The 24,380-nt window shown below is 42.5% G+C and overlaps 1 protein-coding gene across 5 annotated transcripts in view; it reads right to left on the bottom strand.

Moving 5' to 3' along the window:
• Window positions 1–24,380, bottom strand: part of sptan1 (spectrin alpha, non-erythrocytic 1) — a 137,442-nt gene that overhangs the window by 8,223 nt on the left and 104,839 nt on the right. For all 5 annotated transcript variants that reach the window (XM_084325426.1, XM_084325427.1, XM_084325423.1 and 2 more), the window contains 14 exons: window positions 24,137–24,274; window positions 23,728–23,832; window positions 21,736–21,944; window positions 20,434–20,554; window positions 19,309–19,430; window positions 14,746–14,878; window positions 13,795–13,893; window positions 13,556–13,715; window positions 12,807–12,883; window positions 10,241–10,450; window positions 7,779–8,075; window positions 6,589–6,701; window positions 1,770–1,787; window positions 847–901 (listed from right to left, as the gene is read on the bottom strand). In XM_084325426.1, the coding sequence (XP_084181552.1) occupies window positions 847–901; window positions 1,770–1,787; window positions 6,589–6,701; window positions 7,779–8,075; window positions 10,241–10,450; window positions 12,807–12,883; window positions 13,556–13,715; window positions 13,795–13,893; window positions 14,746–14,878; window positions 19,309–19,430; window positions 20,434–20,554; window positions 21,736–21,944; window positions 23,728–23,832; window positions 24,137–24,274 (1,857 nt within the window). The remainder of the gene's footprint in view (window positions 1–846; window positions 902–1,769; window positions 1,788–6,588; window positions 6,702–7,778; window positions 8,076–10,240; window positions 10,451–12,806; window positions 12,884–13,555; window positions 13,716–13,794; window positions 13,894–14,745; window positions 14,879–19,308; window positions 19,431–20,433; window positions 20,555–21,735; window positions 21,945–23,727; window positions 23,833–24,136; window positions 24,275–24,380) is intronic.

Genomic DNA, 24,380 nt, shown 5'->3' with positions numbered 1-24,380 from the left:
AGTACACACACCAATGGTGTGTGATGTGTCCAAAAATGAATGGGCAAATGTGAGTGAAATGGTCGCACTGTATGCAGCTGTTTGTCTGCATTGCATTCCCCCCCCCCCCCCCCCCAACTCAGATTTAGGGTTGATACAACCATCATAATAATATTGTTAATAATAACAATAACAATAATGATGTAATAATGTAAAATTATCATTAAAAAGACCTGATTATGAGAAAGAAATATTACGATGCATGGAATATTGTTGAGGCACACTAGTTACAACTATATTTCAAACAGGCACTCCATGTCAAAAAGGTTGCTGACCCCTGATCTAGTGAAACCATGGAATGTTCTGAGGTAACAGAGGGAGTGATGACATCATCTAGTGAAACCATGAAATGTTCTGAGGTAACAGAGGGAGTGATGACATCATCTAGTGAAACCATGGAATGTTCTGAGGTAACAGAGGGAGTGATGACATCATCTAGTGTCTACTGCCCTCTGGGAGAAGGTTTAGAGTTCCACGCTCTTCTAGACTAAATAGGTTTAAAAACCATTCCGATCTCAGTTAAACTTTTAAATAGTGCCAGATAAAGGACAACTATCGAATAACGGATATTTGGTTGTTATATTATCGATAACCGATATATATATTTTTTTTGGTATACTATTATATTATATTATACTAGTATATTTGGATATACTATTCTAATGTGGTGTTGCCAGACATCCTGCTGTGCAGGTACTTTACTGTATCTTTTATATTGTGTATCTCCTCTGTTTGGAGTCAGTTGTGTCTGTGGCTGTAGTGTGGGTTAGGGTTAGGGTTGACTCTCGTCTAGACGTGACGTCTCACCTTGGTGGCTTCCAGCTGCGACTCCAAGGTGCCAGATTCCTCCACCATGCAGGACCTGGAAGATCAACCAATCAGCTGCTGTACAATATGACAGGTCTTACACACCATGACAAGATCAACCAATCAGCTGCTGTACAATATGACAGGTCTTACACACCACGACAAGATCAACCAATCAGCTGCTGTACAATATGATCACATGGTCAGTATCTCGTTAGACACGGTGCTTTGACAATGTGAAAGTAATAGAAACACAAGAATGGTCATGTTAACCATTAACTTATTCATCTTCAGTTGACAAACCCATTGCAATCGTGTAATACTTTTTATTTTACACTTAAAATATTTGCACCATTGTTGTGATATATTCATATAGCAGCAGTACTGGATGGAGTCGTACTCAACTCATACACCTGCTAACAGGTTAGATAACTCATACACCTGGTAACAGGTTAGATAACTCATACACCTGGTAACAGGTTAGATAACTCATACACCTGGTAACAGGTTAGATAACTCATACACCTGGTAACAGGTTAGATAACTCAAACACCTGGTAACAGGTTAGATAACTCATTCACCTGGTAACAGGTTAGATAACTGATACACCTGGTAACAGGTTAGATAACTCATACACCTGGTAACAGGTTAGATAACTCATACACCTGGTAACAGGTTAGATAACTCATTCACCTGGTAACAGGTTAGATAACTGATACACCTGGTAACAGGTTAGATAACTCATACACCTGGTAACAGGTTAGATAACTCATACACCTCATGATTGGTGGAGAGTGAGTTCCTGTCACTTCAGAAATCAACTAAAAAAGACCTAACATTGATATCGCAGCGACACAATGTTCTCATTGTCAGTCAAACATAAATCAAGACAAATGAATAAACAGAGTAGATGTGATATTCACCCGTCCAGAAGATATGTCCTGATTATTCCAAGCATCAGCGGGACAGCGGAGGAGGAGAGAGAGACAGCGGAGAGAGAGAGAGAGACAGCGGAGGAGGAGAGAGAGACAGCGGAGAGAGAGAGAGAGACAGCGGCGAGAGAGAGAGAGACAGCGGAGGAGGAGAGAGACAAAGAGACAACATTAGTCTGAGAGGTCAGAGGTCACAGCAGCATCCTGTACAATATGGACAGTGGGAAGGAGACATAGCTGGGTTTTTACATTAACACATTGAGTGCCACGCCCCTTCCAGGAAGTGCATCTGGCCTTGCCGTCCATTAACCCCATGTAAACACGCACCTTGTTTGTAGAGCTAAAGCTATATTTTATATTATAGCTATGGGTCTAATAACGCCGTCGATTGTCAGTGAGTTGCTTCCAGTCAACGTGCAAAAAACAGATTATTTTTTCATCCGTACATTTCCGTTTTGAATATGAATATAGTTTGGGGTGCTTCTGAGTAATTCCAGGAAAAAGACACGAAAATAGCGTTTTTGTGTAATTCAATAAACACGTCATTTTTCGCCTGATTATCTAATCTTCCTGAAATCAACGCTAGATTATCATTATTATCCTTCCTCGTGCATACATGAAATGGGCCCTGGAGCGCGGCGCTCCCCCCCCCCTCCCCTCCTGCACCCAACGGTAAAAAGCCACAAGCATAAAACACAGATAGCTTCAATCGCGGTAGAAACAAATATCAGATCGACGCAAGATTTTATATATAGAGTCTAGGGCTGACCCCTATTAATCGATTAGTCGACTAATCGGTCGAAAGGGGCCGTAGTCGACTGGCCAACCTCTTAGTCGAATATAATAAAAAATATATTAATATTTTTTTATTTTTATTTTTAAGCACCCCCCACAGCCCAAATGGAATGATAAAATTTTTTTTTATACTTTTTTCTTTTTTTTCTTCTTTTTTTTAAATCGACCAATTGTCGACTAACGGCAAATTTTGGCCAATCCTAGTCGACCATCCAAATCCTTAGTCGGGGACAGCCCTAATAGAGTCCTTACCTGGTCTCTGGATTCTCTGTTTTGCATTACATCAATTATCTGATCGCCATTCCAGTTATCCACAGCGATCCTGTCTCCGACGTTATTGGGCATTGCACATGAACGGGCGGGCGGAGTCAGTTGTCCAAGCCATCCCTACAAGCGTGTGTTTTGCCAGAGTGTTTAGGACCCGCCCCAGCTCGGTAGAGAAAAGAAACTACACCGTTTCTAATAGAGTGGACTAGCGGCCGAAGGCGTTGGAGGGCAGTATAAGACCGTCAGCACAGACACATTCAGAACAGTATGCACAAGGTGCCCCGCTGAATTATGAATGGCAACAGCGATTAAAAGAAATACCGTGAGAAAAACTTAGTTCTACGTTTCCGGCACTCAACCGTCGGGCGACAGAAACGTAGTTCTACGTGAACGGCACCCAATGTGTTAAAACACTGGTACATTAACCTCTTAACACTTTGAGTGCCAGCAGGGGGCGCACGATTTATCGCTTGAATGCCAGCCTTTTTAGACTGATTTTCCGATATTTCATGATTTTCAAGGAGCTATTTCTATATTCTATATTATGGCTATGTGTCTAATACGCCCGTCGCTTATCAATGCCTTGCTTGCAGTCAACATGTACGAAACGGATTGTTTTTTCATCGGTACATTTACGCTTTATACCGTTTTGAAAAACGGACGTTTTTGGAAATTTCCAGAAAAAAATAAAGATTCTGTGATAATCGCCCTTTAGTGGAATACACAAAACACGCCTATTTATGAATCGTTTTCAAATAAACGCTAGATTATCGATAGTATATGTGTACTTATGCACGCTAGAGAAGCGGGCTGAAAAATCTATTATCTATTTCCTGGTCAGCGCACACACACACACACACACACACACATCCACACACACATAGGGGACACGTTGTGATCCGCTGTGAAAAAAACTCTGATTACCCCAAGACTGGTCAATTCCTTACCTCACATCAGATGTTCTGCAAAAAGATTATTCCAATTCCTGATCGCATCCGCGGAGCTAATGATGCTAATGATGGAGCATCGCCGTCGGTTGTGTGATAGTAAAGGGCTAACCTTCTGTATTGTCACAGTGAAAGGGTTAACCGGCTGTCGTGTGGCAGTGAAAGGGTTAAGCAAGCCTAATAATAGACAATATTTCTGACACTGGGAATACACCAGAGCAGAAAGACACACCTGGTAATAATAATAATAATAATAATAATAATAATAATAATAATAATAATAATAATAATAATAATAATAATAATAATAATAGCCACACACACCTGGTAATAATAATAATGATAATAATAATGATAACCACACACACCTGGTAATAATAATAATAATAATAATAATAATAATAATAATAATAATAATAATAATAATAACCACACACACCTGGTAATAATAATAATGATAATAATAATGATAACCACACACACCTGGTAATAATGATAATAATAATAATAATAATAATAGCCACACACACCTGGTAATAATGATAACCACACACCTGGTAATAATAATAATAATAATAATAACCACACACACCTGGTAATAATAATAATAATAATAATAATAATAATAATAATAATAATAATAATAATAATAATAATAATAATAATAATAATAATAACCACACACACACCTGGGCCCCGTTCCCCGTACCTGGCTAACTGAGTTAGCCGGATAATTTCCAGCATAGCTCGACTTAAGCCAGACCTTTCTGTTCCCCGAAGTCGGATTTTCTAAATCACCATGGTAACAGATCAGAAAGTTTGAACCTGATCCGGAGCAGGGTTAAGTTCAGTTAGCTGGATAACCTGCATGGCCACGCCCTCGCAAAGAAATGCCAGCTCGCTTCCTGAAATATTTCTCACAGTCTAGATCCCATTATACCATTCTGAATTATGTTTTTGTGCTTCGTTTTCCTAGAGGGGGCTTTTGAAATGTATAATAATAGAACTAAATGCTGATAATAAATCATATTCAGCCTATAGATTTACTTTGTCCTAAATAATGCACGTCATATACGGCGCTCGGAGTCGCGATACACGCTGCATGTGGTTATTTTAATAACGGCGCATTGCAAATGTGAATCCCGCGGGGATATTTTTAATGAATGAAACCTATCGGCCGTTTGGCTCTGATTAGTTTCATATATTCTCCGCTGTAGATTTGCTTAACGGAGCGCCCGGATTGTGTTTCATTCAAGCATAAAATTGAAGTGTCTATGCGTGGATTGTGGTCTTTGTGGATTATGAATTACGAGGAATCTGAGGATTGTTGAATTGTATCATCACTCACACGTTATTGTGATATTGTAACTGGGATTAAAATGTCTGATGAGAATGAGATGCGCTGTTTGACGGATTTGAGCAATTGAATGAGCCGTTGACATCACATTAATGCATTTGAGAATAAAGAGATAAAACTTAATTCAAAAGAAAAATATTCGAAACACGGATCTCTTGTATTGATGGATACACAATGGATATATCCTGTCTGGCACAGTGGTGCAACGGCTAGTGCTCACTCCTGTCAAGCGGACGACCCGAGTTCGAAACCCCGCGTTTCCAATATAATTTTTTTGGAATATAATATTAATGAATATACGCAAAAGTAGCCTAGTTTTAAGTTAAAATATTATAAATCTACATGCATTGAGGATGTCATTCTTTATATAGCTCTCAAAGTGCACCAAATTGAAGCATTTACATTGCAAAAAGAAGAAAATAAATTAGAAAAAACGGGGATTCGAACGCGGGTCGTCCGCGTGAGAGGCATAAGGACCATCCATCACACCACGGTGCCAGACAAATAAAACATCCACCATACATCCATCAATGGATAAGAGAGCCGTATCCTTATTCTGAATGAGTTGAACTAATTATTTTCGCTAGCAAGATCTCATTTGATTATTCAATCCATAAACCTACTGCCAGCAGGCACGTTTAAAGAAATATAATCTGATTGATTGGGGTAATGAGGGACTTAAAATTAGCCTATAGATTATGCATTTAACTTGTCTGCGAGGCTATTGAGCCGTACTGCATTGTACCCATTCTGCAATCTGTTAATAAAGTTTTAAATCAATCAATCAATGCCGTTAGGAAATCAGGATTTCTGCTATCGACACCTGCTGTCTTTTCAACTGAAGCGGCCGCGCGCAATTATCCTGAGTCTCAAGTCTGGTTCGAATGAACGAGACTGAATCAGCGTTCGAGGAACAGGAAAATCCCGGATTCAAACATCGGGTTAATTGAATCTGGATAATGGGACTTTTGACCGACTTAATTGAACCAGGTACAGGGAATAGGGCCCTGGTAATAATAATAATAATAATAATAATAATAATAATAATAATAATAATAATAATAACCACACACACCTGGTAATAATAATAATGATAATAATAATGATAACCACACACCTGGTAATAATAATAATGATAATAATAATGATAACCACACACACCTGGTAATAATGATAATAATAATAATAATAATAATAATAATAATAATAATAATAATAATAATAATAATAATAATAATAATAATAATAATAATAATAATAATAATAATAATAATAATGATAGCCACACACACCTGGTAATAATGATAATAATAATGATAACCACACACCTGGTAATAATAATAATAATAATAATAATATTAATAATAATAATAATAATAATAATAATAATAATAATAATAATAATAATAATAATAATAATAATAATAATAATAGCCACACACACCTGGTCTCCTGCAGCCACTGGTGGAATGCGTTGGCGTGCTGCGCAAACTCCTGCCTCAGCTTGTCGTTCTCCTCCTGCCTCCTCTGCTCCTTCTGCAGCTCCAGCTCCCGCTCCTGACGTGAGGAGGAGGACTTTACTTACTCGTAGTATATAGTATATACTACTATATATATATATATATAGTATGACCGGAGTGTTGAACGTCCCGTGATTAAGACCGGGAGACCCTCTCTGCGCCGCCCCTGTGCCTCAAATAGATCCGCTATCGGCTCTATCTTAAATCTTTCAAAATGTTCAGTTGCTATCGCATGCACTCATCTGTGTTTCACTACACGTATAAGTACATGCTTACCAACTGTTCACCTGTTTTGACTGCAACACTACTATCACCGACATCTAAGAAGGGAGATCCCCCCTTGAACTGCCCTTCTAAGGTTTCTCTCCTCCACATTGCCTGTGGTGCATTTTTTCCCCTATTGCTAGGTTTTAGTGAGTCTGGGAGTGTTGCATTTATTTAATATTTTTTGGACCTTATGGTGTTCTTGTTTTGTTCTTGACTTATTGTGATGTTTCTTCTTGACTTGTTTAAAGAAGAAGTGTCCGGCCCATGGGGACATTAACACATTGACTGCCACGCTTATATCCATAAATGTTTGATCACTGCCACCAGTCTAAGCCTATAGAGATGTTCACCTTCTTTGCAGGGCTATAACTTTTTAAATTGTATTGCTAAATTGACATTACTATGGCCCATTCAACATCGATTATCTATCGTTCAGAATGTAGGAACGTTTTACTTTACTAGGGGCAGAGTGCCATGACCGTTATCCACCACTAGGGGCAGAGTGCCATGACCGTTATCCACCACTATGGGCAGAGTGCCATGCCCGTTATCCACCACTAGGGGCAGAGTGCCATGCCTGTTATCCACCACTAGGGGCAGAGTGCCATGCCTGTTATCCACCACTAGGGGCAGAGTGCCATGCCTGTTATCCACCACTAGGGGCAGAGTGCCATGCCTGCTATCCACCACTAGGGGCAGAGTGCCATGCCCGTTAGCCACCACTAGAGGGAGAGTGCCATGCCTGTTAGCCACCACTAGGGGCAGAGTGCCATGACCGTTATCCACCACTAGGGGCAGAGTTTGTGACATTGCCGGTCATAGAGAAACAAAAGACGAGCATAGTGACCTTGATGATCTTCTGCAGGTTCCTCCACGTCTCCTCCAGGGCCTCCATGGTGAACCAGGTGTAGGGGTTGGAGACCACCTGGTAGCTCTTGATCTGCCGGTCCAGCTCGGCCAGCTGGCTGAAGTCGGCCTGCGCGGAGCTGAGGGAGGAGCGGAACGCCTCGTGAGCCTCACGCAGCGCGCGGATCTCCTCCAGAGAGTTGCAGCGCACTGGGTCAGTCAGGTCCTCCTCCGCGTTCTCAAACCAGCTGTTGAAGGCAGAGGCCTTCTTGGCGAAGGTCAGGAACAAGTCTTCCACCTGGAGGAGGAGGGAGGAGGGAGAAGCGCTGGTGAGACGGGGGCCGTTTGGAACGTGGAGTATATTCATATATATTCTGGAAGAGTTGGTGTGTGGTGTCCACCTTTAACCCTAACGTTAACCTTTAACCTTTAACCCTAACCTTTGTGAGGTTCAGAGGCAGGACCAGTGAACAAGCTGTCTGACTGGATATCCAATCTAGTGAAACTAGATAATATTCAGTCTAGTGAGACTAGATAATATTCAGTCTAGTGAGACTAGATAATATTCAGTCTAGTAGTGAGACTAGTGAGACTAGATAATATTCAGTCTAGTAGTGAGACTAGATAATATTCAGTCTAGTGAGACTAGATAATATTCAGTCTAGTGAGACTAGTGAGACTAGATAATATTCAGTCTAGTAGTTAGACTAGATAATATTCAGTCTAGTGAGACTAGATAATATTCAGTCTAGTGAGACTAGATAATATTCAGTCTAGTGAAACTAGATAATATTCAGTCTAGTAGTGAGACTAGATAATATTCAGTCTAGTGAGACTAGATAATATTCAGTCTAGTGAGACTAGATAATATTCAGTCTAGTGAAACTAGATAATATTCAGTCTAGTAGTGAGACTAGATAATATTCAGTCTAGTGAAACTAGATAATATTCAGTCTAGTAGTGAGACTAGATAATATTCAGTCTAGTGAGACTAGATAATATTCAGTCTAGTGAGACTAGATAATATTCAGTCTAGTAGTGAGACTAGATAATATTCAGTCTAGTTAGACTAGATAATATTCAGTCTAGTGAGACTAGATAATATTCAGTCTAGTGAGACTAGATAATATTCAGTCTAGTGAGACTAGATAATATTCAGTCTAGTGAGACTAGATAATATTCAGTCTAGTTAGACTAGATAATATTCAGTCTAGTGAGACTAGATAATATTCAGTCTAGTGAGACTAGACAATATTCAGTCTAGTAGTGAGACTAGATAATATTCAGTCTAGTGAGACTAGAAAACACCACATAGCAACCATTGGCATTCTAAACGGCTCTCATTGCCTATCAACTCCAGAATAATAGGCATGTCGCATTGTGGAGGTTTGTGGTCTACTGAGCAAACTCTTCTAGTTAGAAATGTTATAAGACAGTGGGCGGGTGGTGGGTGTGGTCTAGCACTGACTCTGATACACCTGCAGTCTAGCACCGACTCTGATACACCTGCAGTCTAGCACCGACTCTGATACACCTGCAGTCTAGCACTGACTGATACACCTGCAGTCTAGCACTGACTCTGATACACCTGCAGTCTAGCACTGACTGATACACCTGCAGTCTAGCACTGACTCTGATACACCTGCGGTCTAGCACTGACTCCGATACACCTGCAGTCTAGCACCGACTCCGATACACCTGCAGTCTAGCACTGACTGATACACCTGCAGTCTAGCACTGACTCTGATACACCTGCAGTCTAGCACTGACTCTGATACACCTGCAGTCTAGCACTGACTCTGATACACCTGCAGTCTAGCACTGACTGATACACCTGCAGTCTAGCACTGACTCTGATACACCTGCGGTCTAGCACTGACTCTGATACACCTGCAGTCTAGCACTGACTCTGATACACCTGCGGTCTAGCACTGACTCTGATACACCTGCAGTCTAGCACTGACTCTGATACACCTGCAGTCTAGCACTGACTCTGATACACCTGCGGTCTAGCACTGACTCTGATACACCTGCGGTCTAGCACTGACTCTGATACACCTGCAGTCTAGCACTGACTCTGATACACCTGCAGTCTAGCACTGACTGCAAAGTCTTGGAATTGTCCTTATACCAATAACCTTTTTTTTTTTTTTTTTTTTTTTTTTTTAATATATATATATATATATATATATTTGAAATCTTTATTTCAAACAAAATAAATAAATAATAAATAAATAACGTGGCATCGGCCAATCTGGACATATCCCTAGTCTCTGCTACCCCTCCCCCACTTCCTCTGTTCAATCCTATCGCCTGCTTAGGCCTCTCCCCCCCTCCCATTGGCTCCCCCGCCCCCCTTGGGGCTCTCCCCCCCCCCCCCCCCCCCTCGGGCCTCCCCCGCCCCCCTTGGGCCTCTCTCCCCCCTGACGCCCCCCCCCCCCCCCCCCCCCTCCGGTCTCCCACCTTCCTGAAGTGGTCCTGGGCCTCCAGCAGCTTGTTCTTGCGGGTGGCTGAGTTGGAGAGCAGGTGGTTCCAGCGCTTCATGAGGGCGGCGTGCCGGGTCTCGATGGCCCTGGACTGCACGTGCTGCGCGGCCACCAGCTGGTCCTTCAGGGCGGTGATGTTGGTGACGCCCTCCTGCTGGAAGGCCTGGAGACCCGCGTCAAACGTCTCCTGCAAGCGGGGCGGACAACGCTGGTCACCAGGGGGCGCTGTGAGGCTAACGGTATACCGTCTGGAGACACACTATGTAGATGTACATAGTACTACATGTATGGAGAGTGATATAGTCTACTGTCTATTGGTTGATGTACTGTGGCCTTATGTTGTCTGTGTATCATGCTGTCTTCCCTGTTTCCCTGTGGTCTTATGTTCCTTCTGTTTCTCTGTCTTCCCTGTTTCCCTGTGGTCTTATGTTCCTTCTGTTTCTCTGTCTTCCCTGTTTCCCTGTGGTCTTATGTTCCTTTTGTTTATCCGTCTTCCCTGTGGTCTTATGTTCCTTTTGTTTCCCTGTTTCCCTGTGGTCTTATGTTTCCCTGTTTCCCTGTGGTCTTATGTTCCTTTTGTTTCTCTGTTTTCCCTGTTTCCCTGTGGTCTTATGTTCCTTTTGTTTATCTGTCTTCCCTGTTTCCCTGTGGTCTTATGTTCCTTTTGTTTATCTGTTTTCCCTGTTTCCCTGTGGTCTTATGTTCCTTTTGTTTCTCCGTTTTCCCTGTTTCCCTGTGGTCTTATGTTCCTTTTGTTTCTCTGTCTTCCCTGTTTCCCTGTGGTCTTATGTTCCTTCTGTTTCTCTGTCTTCCCTGTTTCCCTGTGATCTTCCTTTTGTTTCCCTGTGGTCTTGTGTTCCTTTTGTTTATCTGTCTTCCCTGTTTCCCTGTGGTCTTATGTTCCTTTTGTTTCCCTGTGGTCTTATGTTCCTTTTGTTTATCTGTCTTCCCTGTGGTCTTATGTTCCTTCTGTTTCTCTGTCTTCCCTGTTTCCCTGTGGTCTTATGTTCCTTCTGTTTCTCTGTTTTCCTGTGGTCTTATGTTCCTTCTGTTTCTCTGTGGTCTTATGTTCCTTCTGTTTATCTGTCTTCCCTGTTTCCCTGTGGTCTTATGTTCCTTCTGTTTCTCTGTCTTCCCTGTTTCCCTGTGGTCTTATGTTCCTTCTGTTTCTCTGTCTTCCCTGTTTCCCTGTGGTCTTATGTTCCTTCTGTTTCTTTGTTTCCCTGTGGTCTTATGTTCCTTCTGTTTCTCTGTCTTCCCTGTTTCCCTGTGGTCTTATGTTCCTTCTGTTTCTCTGTCTTCCCTGTTTCCCTGTGGTCTTATGTTCCTTCCGTTTCTTTGTTTCCCTGTGGTCTTATGTTCCTTCTGTTTTCCCTGTTTCCCTGTGGTCTTATGTTCCTTTTGTTTATCCGTCTTCCCTGTTTCCCTGTGGTCTTATGTTCCTTCTGTTTCTCTGTCTTCCCCGTTTCCCTGTGGTCTTATGTTCCTTTTGTTTATCTGTCTTCCCTGTTTCCCTGTGGTCTTATGTTCCTTTTGTTTCTCTGTTTTCCCTGTTTCCCTGTGGTCTTATGTTCCTTTTGTTTCTCCGTCTTCCCTGTTTCCCTGTGGTCTTATGTTCCTTCTGTTTCTCTGTTTCCCTGTGGTCTTATGTTCCTTCTGTTTCTCTGTTTTCCCTGTTTCCCTGTGGTCTTATGTTCCTTCTGTTTCTCTGTCTTCTCCGTTTCCCTGTGGTCTTATGTTCCTTCTGTTTCTCTGTCTTCCCTGTTTCCCTGTGGTCTTATGTTCCTTTTGTTTCTCTGTTTTCCCTGTTTCCCTGTGGTCTTATGTTCCTTTTGTTTCTCCGTCTTCCCTGTTTCCCTGTGGTCTTATGTTCCTTTTGTTTCTCCGTCTTCCCTGTTTCCCTGTGGTCTTATGTTCCTTCTGTTTCTCTGTTTTCCCCGTTTCCCTGTGGTCTTATGTTCCTTCGGTTTCTCTGTTTTCCCCCGTTTCCCTGTGGTCTTATGTTCCTTTTGTTTCTCTGTCTTCCCTGTGGTCTTATGTTCCTTCTGTTTCTCTGTCTTCCCTGTTTCCCTGTGGTCTTATGTTCCTTTTGTTTCTTTGTTTTCCCTGTTTCCCTGTGGTCTTATGTTCCTTTTGTTTCTGTTTTCCCTGTTTCCCTGTGGTCTTATGTTCCTTTTGTTTCTTTGTTTTCCCTGTTTCCCTGTGGTCTTATGTTCCTTTTGTTTCTGTTTTCCCTGTTTCCCTGTGGTCTTATGTTCCTTTTGTTTCTCTGTCTTCTCTGTTTCCTGTGGTCTTATGTTCCTTTTGTTTCTCTGTTTTCCCACCTAATGTCAGCGACTTCAGGTTCCTGAGAAGCGCTTTATAAATACAATGAATTATTATTATTATTACATAGTACTACTACATGTATCATCTAGCGTCCCTGTGCACTGCATGCAAGATCCTGTTATCATTTCTACCGTGTGTCTGTATAAGCTGTTGAAGACAGGTGTTTAGATGTTACTGCTGTTATTGTTATGTTATGTTCCTGCTGTTCCAGTGACCTGCTTGGTGAGGAGCGTCTGCACAGAGGAGAGGTCACGGCCGTAGTCGTCGGTCTTCAGGCTGTTCTCCTTCTCGCCTGCAACAAACGCACACAGAAGACTGTCTCTACACATCTTCACACAACACTCTCCAGGAGCTTCTAGTTCCTGCAACAAACGCACACAGAAGACTGTCTCTACACATCTTCACACAACACTCTCCAGGAGCTTCTAGTTCCTTTAGAGGTCTTCAAGAGCAGTATTGTAGTTAACTTTGTAAACAAAAGTATGGCTAACCCCGACCCCATCAACAATGTACTATGTATCCAGCATGGCTAACCCCTGACCCCCGACCCCATCAACAATGTACTACTGTATCCAGCATGGCTAACCCCTGACCCCCGACCCCATCAACAATGTACTACTGTATCCAGCATGGCTAACCCCTGACCCCCGACCCCATCAACAATGTACTACTGTATCCAGCATGGCTAACCCCTGACCCCCGACTGTATCCAGCATGGCTAACCCCTGACCCCATCAACAATGTACTACTGTATCCAGCATGGCTAACCCCTGACCCCCGACCCCATCAACAATGTACTACTGTATCCAGCATGGCTAACCCCTGACCCCCGACTGTATCCAGCATGGCTAACCCCTGACCCCCGACTGTATCCAGCATGGCTAACCCCTGACCCCCGACTGTATCCAGCATGGCTAACCCCTGACCCCCGACTGTATCCAGCGTGGCTCGTGTGAAGTCGTACCGATCCAGGACTCGACCACGTCGGCCTTCCAGTTGAACTGCAGGAAGGCTGAGTTCTCGTCCAGCTTGGCTTTACGCTGCGCTGCTGCTCGCTCCAGTTCAGACACCTTGCCTCTCAGCGCCGTCATCTTGGCACTGATGTTGTCCACGTGGTGGTTATTCTGGAGCACAGATACATTAGTACATTAACTATAGGTCCTGTAACTATAGGTCCTGTAACTATAGGTCATCATACTGTACCTTCTTGACGAGCTCGTCACCGTTCACACACACATCGCTGACTCGGTCTCTGTGGACGGTGAAGTCAGTCTCAAACGCCTCGTGCTTCTTCAGCAATCCCTTGAGGACGAGAGAGTTCTTGTTTTAAATCAGACACTGTGTTGTCTTGATGCGAGGGCAGCAACATGAAACATCAGGTTGGAATTGTGACATTTTATTACGTATGAAGTGTGTTCCGCGTCGGTGACATGGCAGCGGTGATACACATACGTCTGTCTCAAGACTAAAGTCCTGCAGGCATCAACAAATGCGCATGTTGGTGTGAATTTATGTGTGCCATTATTACTACCAACTGTAATAATTGTGGAATATTACTATAATGAGCTGTATGTGTATGAACCAAGCATCACACTGTAATGTACTTTATACGTGACAATTAGTGATGCACGATATATCGGCCGCCGATATAATATCGGCCGATATGGCCGTTTTTTTACACATCGGTATCGGTCCGATATCAAGATGGGGCCGATATCCGATATTAAAAAAAAAAAAAAAAAAAAAAAAAAATTTATCTTTTTTTTTCTTTTTACATGTTTTGGCCTTAAATAGTTTCAAAAATCAGTCATTTCTGAAAATAAGTTACAAAAGTAAAAAAATTATGCGTTAAAAAAGTGTTTTCTATACAGAGATATCGACATCGGTAAATATCGGTATCGGCCAGAACAGCAATATTAATATCGGTTATCGGTATCGGCCACAATTTTCACATCGGTGCATCACTAGTGACAATAAACTACTACTACTAGGAGTAGCAGCAACATTAGCAGTTGTACTTGAGTTTACTACTAGTGATAAAGAGGCACCAAAAAACAATGCAGATTTATTTTGCACATAATCTCACACACATCCAGAAAGTGTAAAGCAGCATTGTTTGTGGTGAAGTGCTTCTTGAGTAGTTGCCCAACACACCTGCACAGCAGCCAGGGTGTCTCCATAGTCCTCGCTGCCCACCAGGTTCAACTTCTCATTGATCCACGCTTCCTCCTCCTCCACGTTGGCCACAAACTGCTGGTACTCCAGCGATTCCTCCAGCCTCTGTCCTCTGGCAGGAGACAACAACACAGGTTCACTCACACTGACACTCTGCACTCCCCTCAACAACAATACCATTAATTAATTATTATATGTGTGTAACACAGCAGGGTCATTAAAGTTTTACAGTTTTCTTTAGTTTTCTTGTTCGCCCAATAATGGTAACCAATGGAAAGACACATGCGCGCATCGCGAACACACACGCCTACTTTCTCAGCTGACTTTCTCAGTCACAGCTAGGGCTGGGTGATATGGCCTCTAAAGGATATCGCCATATTTTTTTTGCTATATCACGATACACGATATATATCGCAATATTTGGACATTTACTCTAAAGCACTTAAAAATGCTTGATTTAACCCTTTGATGCATACAGTCATGCCAATACGATGATTATAATAGTCCCTGCAACATACGTTTGCATTAAACCATGAAGATGCTTTAAAAAATAATTAAATTAAAAGTTTCTAAAAATGTACTAAGACTCTCTACTGACATACTAATACTTTTTTTTTTTTTTATAATTTTTTTTATAATCTACTGTAAGACCATTTATATAAAAACTCTTGGGTGACTTTTGCACAGTACTGTTTTCTATCCACTTTAGCTAAAAACACACACACTTTATATATACACACTATTATGAGACAATAATAATCACAAGGACTGGACACGGACAAGTTAAACTAACCTAAAGTTAGTTGTTCACCAACAATCTACAGACACAAACAAACACAGAACCGGACTGTTATATTAAATTAATTGATTGCCGTTTAACGCATCCGTGTCCAGTCCTTTCGATTAGCCCCACCGTTCATTGTAAACAATGATGCATGTAGTTACTGTGTGTTGTTGTAGCCACCGGTTAATTCGCGATTTTTTATTGGTTTGTCATGACAAACCAATTACATAATCCAACATATGTGTAAAGAAACAACATATTCCAGTTAACGGTATCTTTTTTGAATGATTCGTTACGGCAAAATCAATACTTCCATTTGTATAAATTGCGTTAAGCGGAGTTTAGTATTCCTGCCTGGCTGAGAGGCTTACCGCGGCTCATGCGCATGCGCGCGCTCGGCCAATCAGAGCGCAAAACGGAAACGCGGAAACACAACTGCGTTGCGGAAAGCATACACGCTGCCCGGCAGTGCCCTGTGTGTTGGGGGGTCGGTGGGCGTGGGGTGGGAGCTCTCTACTGGGCTGGCCCAATTGATAAAAAAAAATAGTTAAATCCTCTCTACAAGTGAAACTGAAACTAAGTTGTTGCATTAAGTTGTTATGGGGGCAGTAGGCAATTAATTTACTCATTGGATGGCTGAACACAGAATGACACCAGTATCACTGACTACCACGGCAAGCCTAAATATCAAGCCTAAATATCATTCTATTTAATAATAATAAATATATAATAATAATTATAAATATTTTTTTCCTGTTGTACCAAAATCGTACCGAACCGTGGCTTCTGTGTACCGTTACACCCCTAGTGTGTATGTATGTATGTATGTATGTATGTATGTATGTATGTATGTATGTATGTATGTATGTATGTATGTGTGTGTGTGTGTGTATGTGCGTATGTGTGTGTGCATGTGCGTGTGCGTGTGTGTGTGGGCTTGCCTGGCTCCAGAGAGCTCCTTCAGCTCCCTCCAGTGGTCAGTGTGTGTATGTGTATATACCTGGCTCCAGAGAGCTCCTTCAGCTCCCTCCAGTGGTCAGTGTGTGTATGTGTATATACCTGGCTCCAGAGAGCTCCTTCAGCTCCCTCCAGTGGTCAGTGTGTGTATGTGTATATACCTGGCTCCAGAGAGCTCCTTCAGCTCCCTCCAGTAGTCAGTGTGTGTACATCAAGTTAGACATTCATCAAGTTAGACATTCCAATCAAAATCTGGCTCAAAATATTAGACTCTGTCATAGAACCGATTTCCCTATATGGTTGTGAAGTCTGGGGCCCACTTGCAAACCAAGACTTCACCAAATGGGACAAACACCCAACTGAGACTCTGCATGCAGAATTTTGCAAATCCATTCTCCGCACCCAACGGAAAACGCCAAATAATGCATGCAGAGCAGAACTAGGAAGATACCCACTAATCATCAAAATTCAAAAAAGAGCATTCAAATTCCACAACCACCTAAAAGAAAGCGACCCAGACACACTCCACAACATAGCCCTCACCCACAGAGAGACCCTCGATAGATGCCCACTCAGCCAGATGGTTCTGGGACTCTGCTCACAAACACAAGCAGAGCCACCAGACAGAAACCACACTGGACTAAATCAAATTATAAGAAAACAAAAAGAAAACTATCTGACACATTGGAAAGAAACAACCCAAAACCAGAGCAAATTGAAATGCTATTTGGCCCTAAACAGAGAGTACACAGTGGCAGAATACCTGAGCACTGTGACTGACCCAAAACTAAGAAGATCCTTGACTAGGTACAGACTCAGCGAGCACAGCCTAGCCATTGAGAAAGGCCGCCATAGGCAGACCTGGCTCCCAAGAGAAGACAGACTGTGCACCCACTGCACACAAGATGAGGTGGAAACCGAGCTCCACTTCTTAACAACCTGCCCACTATACCAAGACATCAGAGACATATACTTCCCACAAATTGCAAACACCCAAAGAGACTTTGAAAACATGGACAATAACTCAAAACTCCCATACCTACTGGGAGAAATACAAGAACACAGCAGCAAGATTTGTGAGCTGCTGTGACAAGAAAAGGACATCCAGCGGAATACAACCACCATAAAGACTGTACAAGAAATTCCGTCTGTAATGTACTGATTTCTTTTGTTTTCTCTGTTTGATTGTTTTGGTTTGTTTTGTTTTGTTTGGCTTTGGCAATGTAAACGTATGTTTCCCATGTCAATAAAGCCCATTTGAATTGAATTGAATTGTGTGTATGTGTATATACCTGGCTCCAGAGAGCTCCTTCAGCTCCCTCCAGTGGTCAGTGTGTGTATGTGTATATACCTGGCTCCAGAGAGCTCCTTCAGCTCCCTCCAGTGGTCAGTGTGTGTATCAGCGTTTCCGTTAGCCGGTAATTACCGGTATTTGACCGGCAAAATATGTTGAAGTCCGAATATTTAAATCTCTCCGGTCATAATGTCCGGTGAAAATAATTTCTCTAAGCACAATTTTATTATTTGAATTGTATTAAAATAGGCTAAAATTAAATAGCCTATGCGATGAACGAAACAATCATTACATTTTGTTTCATTGTTGCTTCACTCTGATAAAGCGCGGATGGCGCCGCTCGGATGTGAATCTTTTTTTCTTTCTTTTTTTGAGCCTGCCTGGCCACCATAACGACAAACAGGTATACGAGCGAGAGAGAGAGATGGCCAAACAAGCTAAGCTTAACAAATATTTCATGAAACCAAGCACAAGCAGGTCTAATAATAATGACAACGAAGATGAGTCTTCTGAACTTGAAGTCACAGAGACCGCTGATGCCGTGGTGAAAGAAAACAGAAACAGAAATGTCGAGCGTTCAGGCCCGAGTGGAAAGTTTAATTCTCCTGGCTGAGGTGCGACATTATATCCACATTTTCCAGTTCACTGATCCAGCCGGGGTTACCACAGTTCATTCTGGAACCTCAGATCCCTGCTGATCATGGAGTTCTACAGTATCGCGTTGGATCCATACACGTATCGATTTTTTCGAATGGTGATCAGGAATTGGAATATACCAGTTGGATATCATCTGATGTCAGGTAAGGACTCTATGTTATCAGTGTTAGGATAATCAGAGTAAGTTTGATGAAGTTATAAACTGTTTTGTGAAATGTCTTCTTTCGGTTTCACTGTAAAAGTCCGAGAGGAAATGAACGGAGCGATTATCCGTGCGCGGCCCGAATGTGCTTGCGTGCACGTATAATATTGATCATCTAGCGTTTATTTGAAAACTATTCATAAAAAGGCCGACGAATATCAACGTTGTGGAATATTCCACTAAAAGACGATTTTCATAGAATGCTCCAGAATGAGCTGTTTTTTATCTGAAAACAGGGGCTTTTCTAACTGCTCTGAAACGGAAACGACGCGATAAACAGCCTTGACAGCACTGACTGGAAAATAGTCTTTGATAATGCGATGGGCAGATTAGACACATAGCCATAATTTAAAACATAGATTAGGCGATATTAACGTTAACATTGGCGCCGATGGTGGCATTCAGCCGGTAAAAAGGAAAACCAGGCTGACCGGAATTTCTCGAATATGTCCGGGGATAGAAATCTTGCAGGACACCCAGACCGGCACGAATATGTTCTAACGGAAACGCTGGTGTGTATGTGTATATACCTGGCTCCAGAGAGCTCCTTCAGCTCCCTCCAGTGGTCAGTGTATGTATGTGTATATACCTGGCTCCAGAGAGCTCCTTCAGCTCCCTCCAGTGGTCAGTGTGTGTATGTGTATATACCTGGCTCCAGAGAGCTCCTTCAGCTCCCTCCAGTGGTCCACAAACTGAGCCAGTCTCTGCTGGATCTCCTCCTGGCCGATGGTGTTGTCATCAGACAGCTTCCTCCCTGTGTCCAGCACCGACTGGACCACACACAGGCACACACACACACACACACACACACACACACACACACACACGAGAGAGAACCTCATCACACAGCTACCAAAGTAAAAATGAATACATTAATAAATGAATATATATATATGTAATTACAAAAAATATATGGCTTGCAGCCTGGTATAGACCGCTTGCACCCTTGTATAGACCGCTTGCAGCCTGGTATAGACCGCTTGCACCCTTGTATAGACCGCTTGCAGCCTGGTATAGACCGCTTGCAGCCTGGTATAGACCGCTTGCACCCTTGTATAGACCGCTTGCAGCCTGGTATAGACCGCTTGCACCCTTGTATAGACCGCTTGCACCCTTGTATAGACCGCTTGCAGCCTGGTATAGACCGCTTGATGGTAGGATACTATTCCCCCAAATTACAGCTGGATTGGACATTGTTTTAAAACGCAACGTGATCAATCAGTGAAAATGGCTACTTGAACGCACACTGTATTGCTAATCAATAATAGTAATCGGCGTCCCCCGCCGCCCCCATTTCATCCATAGATGCTCTGTAATAGTCCGGATGCTACGCAGTTTGTTTTATTTCATTCGTATATATACAACAGAATATATAGCTGTTAGAAAGTACATCGGTTTGTTGACAAAGCTCGGTCCTCTAGACTATAAATCGCCGCAGGACTTTGGTCGCCAAAGTGTTAATAAATAGAATTGCATTATTTACAATATAAAAATATAAAATGCCTTTTTTTCATTAGCGAAAACTAGACAAATCATCAGTTTTCTGCGACTAAATCTAGACAAAAACAAAAAAGACAAAATCGAGACCAACACCGACTAAGACTAAAATGCTCAGACATTTAGTTGACTAAAACTGACTAAACGAAAGATAAATGAAGGTGACTAAATATGAAAAAGGAGCATTTGACACATGACTAAGACTAAAACTAAAATAAAAATAGCTGCCAAAATGAACACTGGATGTAAGTGACTGAACAGGGGCGCGCTCCTCACCTGGATGGCCGGCTCGTGAGCTCCCAGCTCGGCCTCCAGCCTCTTGTGTTTCTTCCTCAGGTTCTGCACTCCGGTCAGATCACGTCCGTAGTCCTCCGAGCTCACCAGCAACTTCTTCTCTCTGGGGGTTAAAGAGAGAGAGCCAACGTCAGAGAGCTGTGGTCTGTGTGTGTCTTGTTTTAATGGATACAATGACTGTATACTATAGATCAATAAATACATCAAGGCCATGAGCAGCAGCTCTCTAATCAATAAATACATCAAGGCCCTGAGCAGCAGCTCTCTAATCAATAAATACATCAAGGCCCTGAGCAGCAGCTCTCTAATCAATAAATACATCAAGGCCCTGAGCAGCAGCTCTCTAATCAATAAATACATCAAGGCCACGAGGAGCAGCTCTCTAATCAATAAATACATCAAGGCCATGAGCAGCAGCTCTCACTCGATCAATAAATACATCAAGGCCATGAGGAGCAGCTCTCTAATCAATAAATACATCAAGGCCCTGAGCAGCAGCTCTCTAATCAATAAATACATCAAGGCCATGAGGAGCAGCTCTCTAATCAATAAATACATCAAGGCCACGAGGAGCAGCTCTCTAATCAATAAATACATCAAGGCCCTGAGGAGCAGCTCTCACTCGATCAATAAATACATCAAGGCCCTGAGGAGCAGCTCTCTAATCAATAAATACATCAAGGCCCTGAGCAGCAGCTCTCACTCGATCAATAAATACATCAAGGCCCTGAGCAGCAGCTCTCTAATCAATAAATACATCAAGGCCCTGAGCAGCAGCTCTCTAATCAATAAATACATCAAGGCCATGAGGAGCAGCTCTCACTCGATCAATAAATACATCAAGGCCATGAGGAGCAGCTCTCACTCGATCAATAAATACATCAAGGCCACGAGCAGCAGCTCTCTAATCAATAAATACATCAAGGCCCTGAGCAGCAGCTCTCTAATCAATAAATACATCAAGGCCCTGAGCAGCAGCTCTCTCACTTGATCAATAAATACATCAAGGCCATGAGGAGCAGCTCTCACTCGATCAATAAATACATCAAGGCCATGAGGAGCAGCTCTCTAATCAATAAATACATCAAGGCCCTGAGCAGCAGCTCTCTCACTTGATCAATAAATACATCAAGGCCCTGAGCAGCAGCTCTCTCACTCGATCAATAAATACATCAAGGCCCTGAGCAGCAGCTCTCACTCGATCAATAAATACATCAAGGCCCTGAGCAGCAGCTCTCACTTGATCAATAAACACATCAAGGCCCTGAGCAGCAGCTCTCTCACTTGATCCAGGCCTCCTCGTCGTCCAGGTCCCTGAAGAACTGGTGCAGGCGGTGGGACTCGTTCAGCTTGGCGCGGCGCCCGGCGGCCATGCTCTTGATCTTGGCGAAGCGGCCGTTGACGGCGTCCCGCTTGTCCTTCACCAGCGTGACGTCGAAGGCACTGCTGCCCATCAGGCTGTCGGCCTGGCCGTTCAGGTCCTTCAGACGGTCCTGCAGAGAGAGAGAGAGAGAGGGGGATGAGACGGGCCTCCATTAAGGGCTGGAAAATGGAGCCAAAACAAATCCCATCTTTTTAACTTTTTCATGTAAAATATTTGGTAAGATATTGTTGGATCTGCTTTAGACCATAACTCCATAGCTGTCACTACTGCAGGCAGGGAGGGTCCCTGCTAACCCGCCCTGAGGGTCCCTGCTAACCCTGCTAACCCGCCCTGAGGTAACCGAGGCACGGATTTGGTTGATTGAGGTGGTGTTCGAACGGCAACAAATACAATGGGGGAAATAAGTATTGAACACATCAGCATTTTGCCCCGTAAAATGTATTTCCAATGTGGCCATTCAAGTGAAATTTTCACCAGACTTTGGTATTAACTCAGGGAATCCAGACAAAAAAATCTAAACATTAAAGTCCATACATAAATAAAGTTATGTGTAATAAAGTGGAATGACATAGGAAAAAAGTATTGAACACACTAACTGAACTTAATTCAATACTTAGTGGAGAAGCCTTTGTTTATAATGACAGCTTCAAGGACGCTTTCTGTATGATGTAACTAATCTGGTACTCAGGAGAACTTGGTAGAACAGCTTCCTCCTATTGTACACCCTGTTCATGGAATAACCTTCAGAACACACTACAGTTCAAAGACATGATAAAAAACAACATCGCTGAAGAGTGCAGTTGCTCTTCGTACATTGTATTGTATGTCTGTAAAGTGTTTTTCTTTTTTTTTTTTTTTTTTACATATTTCTTTTCATTTTTGTTACTTTGTTTACAAGTACAAAGGTGTGCTATCTTGGCTAGGTCTCCCTTTTAACCTCCTCAAGTGACTTCCTGTTTAACCTCTTATTAAGCCCTAGCCCTATTTTCTGAAAATCCACCTAAAAATAGATACCTAAGTAAATGGAAGATTGCTCCACTTCTACAAGGTCCATTTTTGCATGTTCTTGGTATCTAGGGACATCTATGGACCACATGGAATGTATTCCCAGTGTCAGAAATATTCTGTCTGTTACTAGGCTTGAGTCAATTGTGATGAACCAAAGGAAGTGAATAACACCATGCTAAAAATTGCCACTGAACTAATTTCAGTACCTTCTTGAGATCACGTGTACAAATAATCTAAGCAAATGAATAAAGGTAAGATGATTAAACAGGAGATTTTGTAGAGACAGTACTGAATTCTGCCATCCGGACTAGAGTTGTTCCGATACCGATACCAGTATCGGAAATGCCGCCGATACTGCCTAAAATGCTGGCATCGGTATCGGCGAGTACCCTCTAATTCTGCGCTCCGATACCATATGACGTAATTTATCAACAACACTGCGGTCTGCTGAGTGAGCATTATAAAACAAACGTGTTTTTTACCGACCGTGAATTAAAGTGTCAATGCCGTTTGTCATTTTAACAGCAGATACTTTCTTAAATGCCATCCTCCCGACAGAGCGGTGTCAATCCTCGCCTTTTTCCGACTAGATTTCCATAACTAATAACACTTAAAACAATTGGTAAACAAACGTAGTGCTGAAAATATACACTTTTGACTGCTGTTTTGACAGGGTTAGAGTCTTTACTCTTGGCTACATTTGAAGAAAAAAAAAACGCAACATTAATTCATACATTCTGTAGAGATGAATTTATGGCGTGATGTCATTGTCAGTCCGGTACCGGACCGCTCGGGCTTAAGGGGTTACATAAAGGCTTAAGGGGTTACATAAAGGCTTAACTAAAAGCTTAAGGGGTTACATAAAGGCTGAAGGGGTTAAATACCTCGTGGGCGGACACGTCGGCCTCCAGCAGCTGATGTTTCTTCAGCAGGTTGTTGACGGAGGCCAGGTCTTTACCATAATCCTCAGAGGCAAGAAGAGCCTCCACCTGAACACAACACAACAACACTATAATCCACTTGAACACACAACAACACTATAATCCACTTGAACACACAACAACACTATAATCCACCTAAACACACAACACAACAACACTATAATCCACCTAAACACACAACACAACAACACTATAATCCACCTGAACACACAACACAATAAAACTACTGGCCGCTCTGTGTGTGTGTGTGTGTGTGTGTGTGTGTGTGTGTGTTGGGATCAATTAATTCAATTCAATCAATTGAATTTTTTTTAAACAAACTGCCATTTACTCAGCGTCAGTGTGTCCTCACCTCAGAGAGCCAGAAGTCAAAGTCCTTGATGCCGGTGTTGAAGTTCTGCTGCTTGTTGGCTTCCTTGAGCTTCTGGCTCTTCTCCGCAGACTTGTTGACCAGGAACTGCCACTGCTCGTCCAGAGCACCGAGACGCGCCTGGTGGAACAAGCCCAGTTAGTTAGTTAGTCCAGAGCACTGAGACGCGCCTGGTGGAACAAGCCCAGTTAGTTAGTTAGTCCAGAGCACCGAGACGCGCCTGGTG

The sequence above is a fragment of the Notolepis coatsorum genome, assembly GCF_963971535.1.
Source record: "Notolepis coatsorum genome assembly, chromosome: 11".
NCBI lineage: Eukaryota > Metazoa > Chordata > Actinopteri > Aulopiformes > Paralepididae > Notolepis > Notolepis coatsorum.
This window is presented reverse-complemented; position numbering and strand designations above follow the sequence as displayed.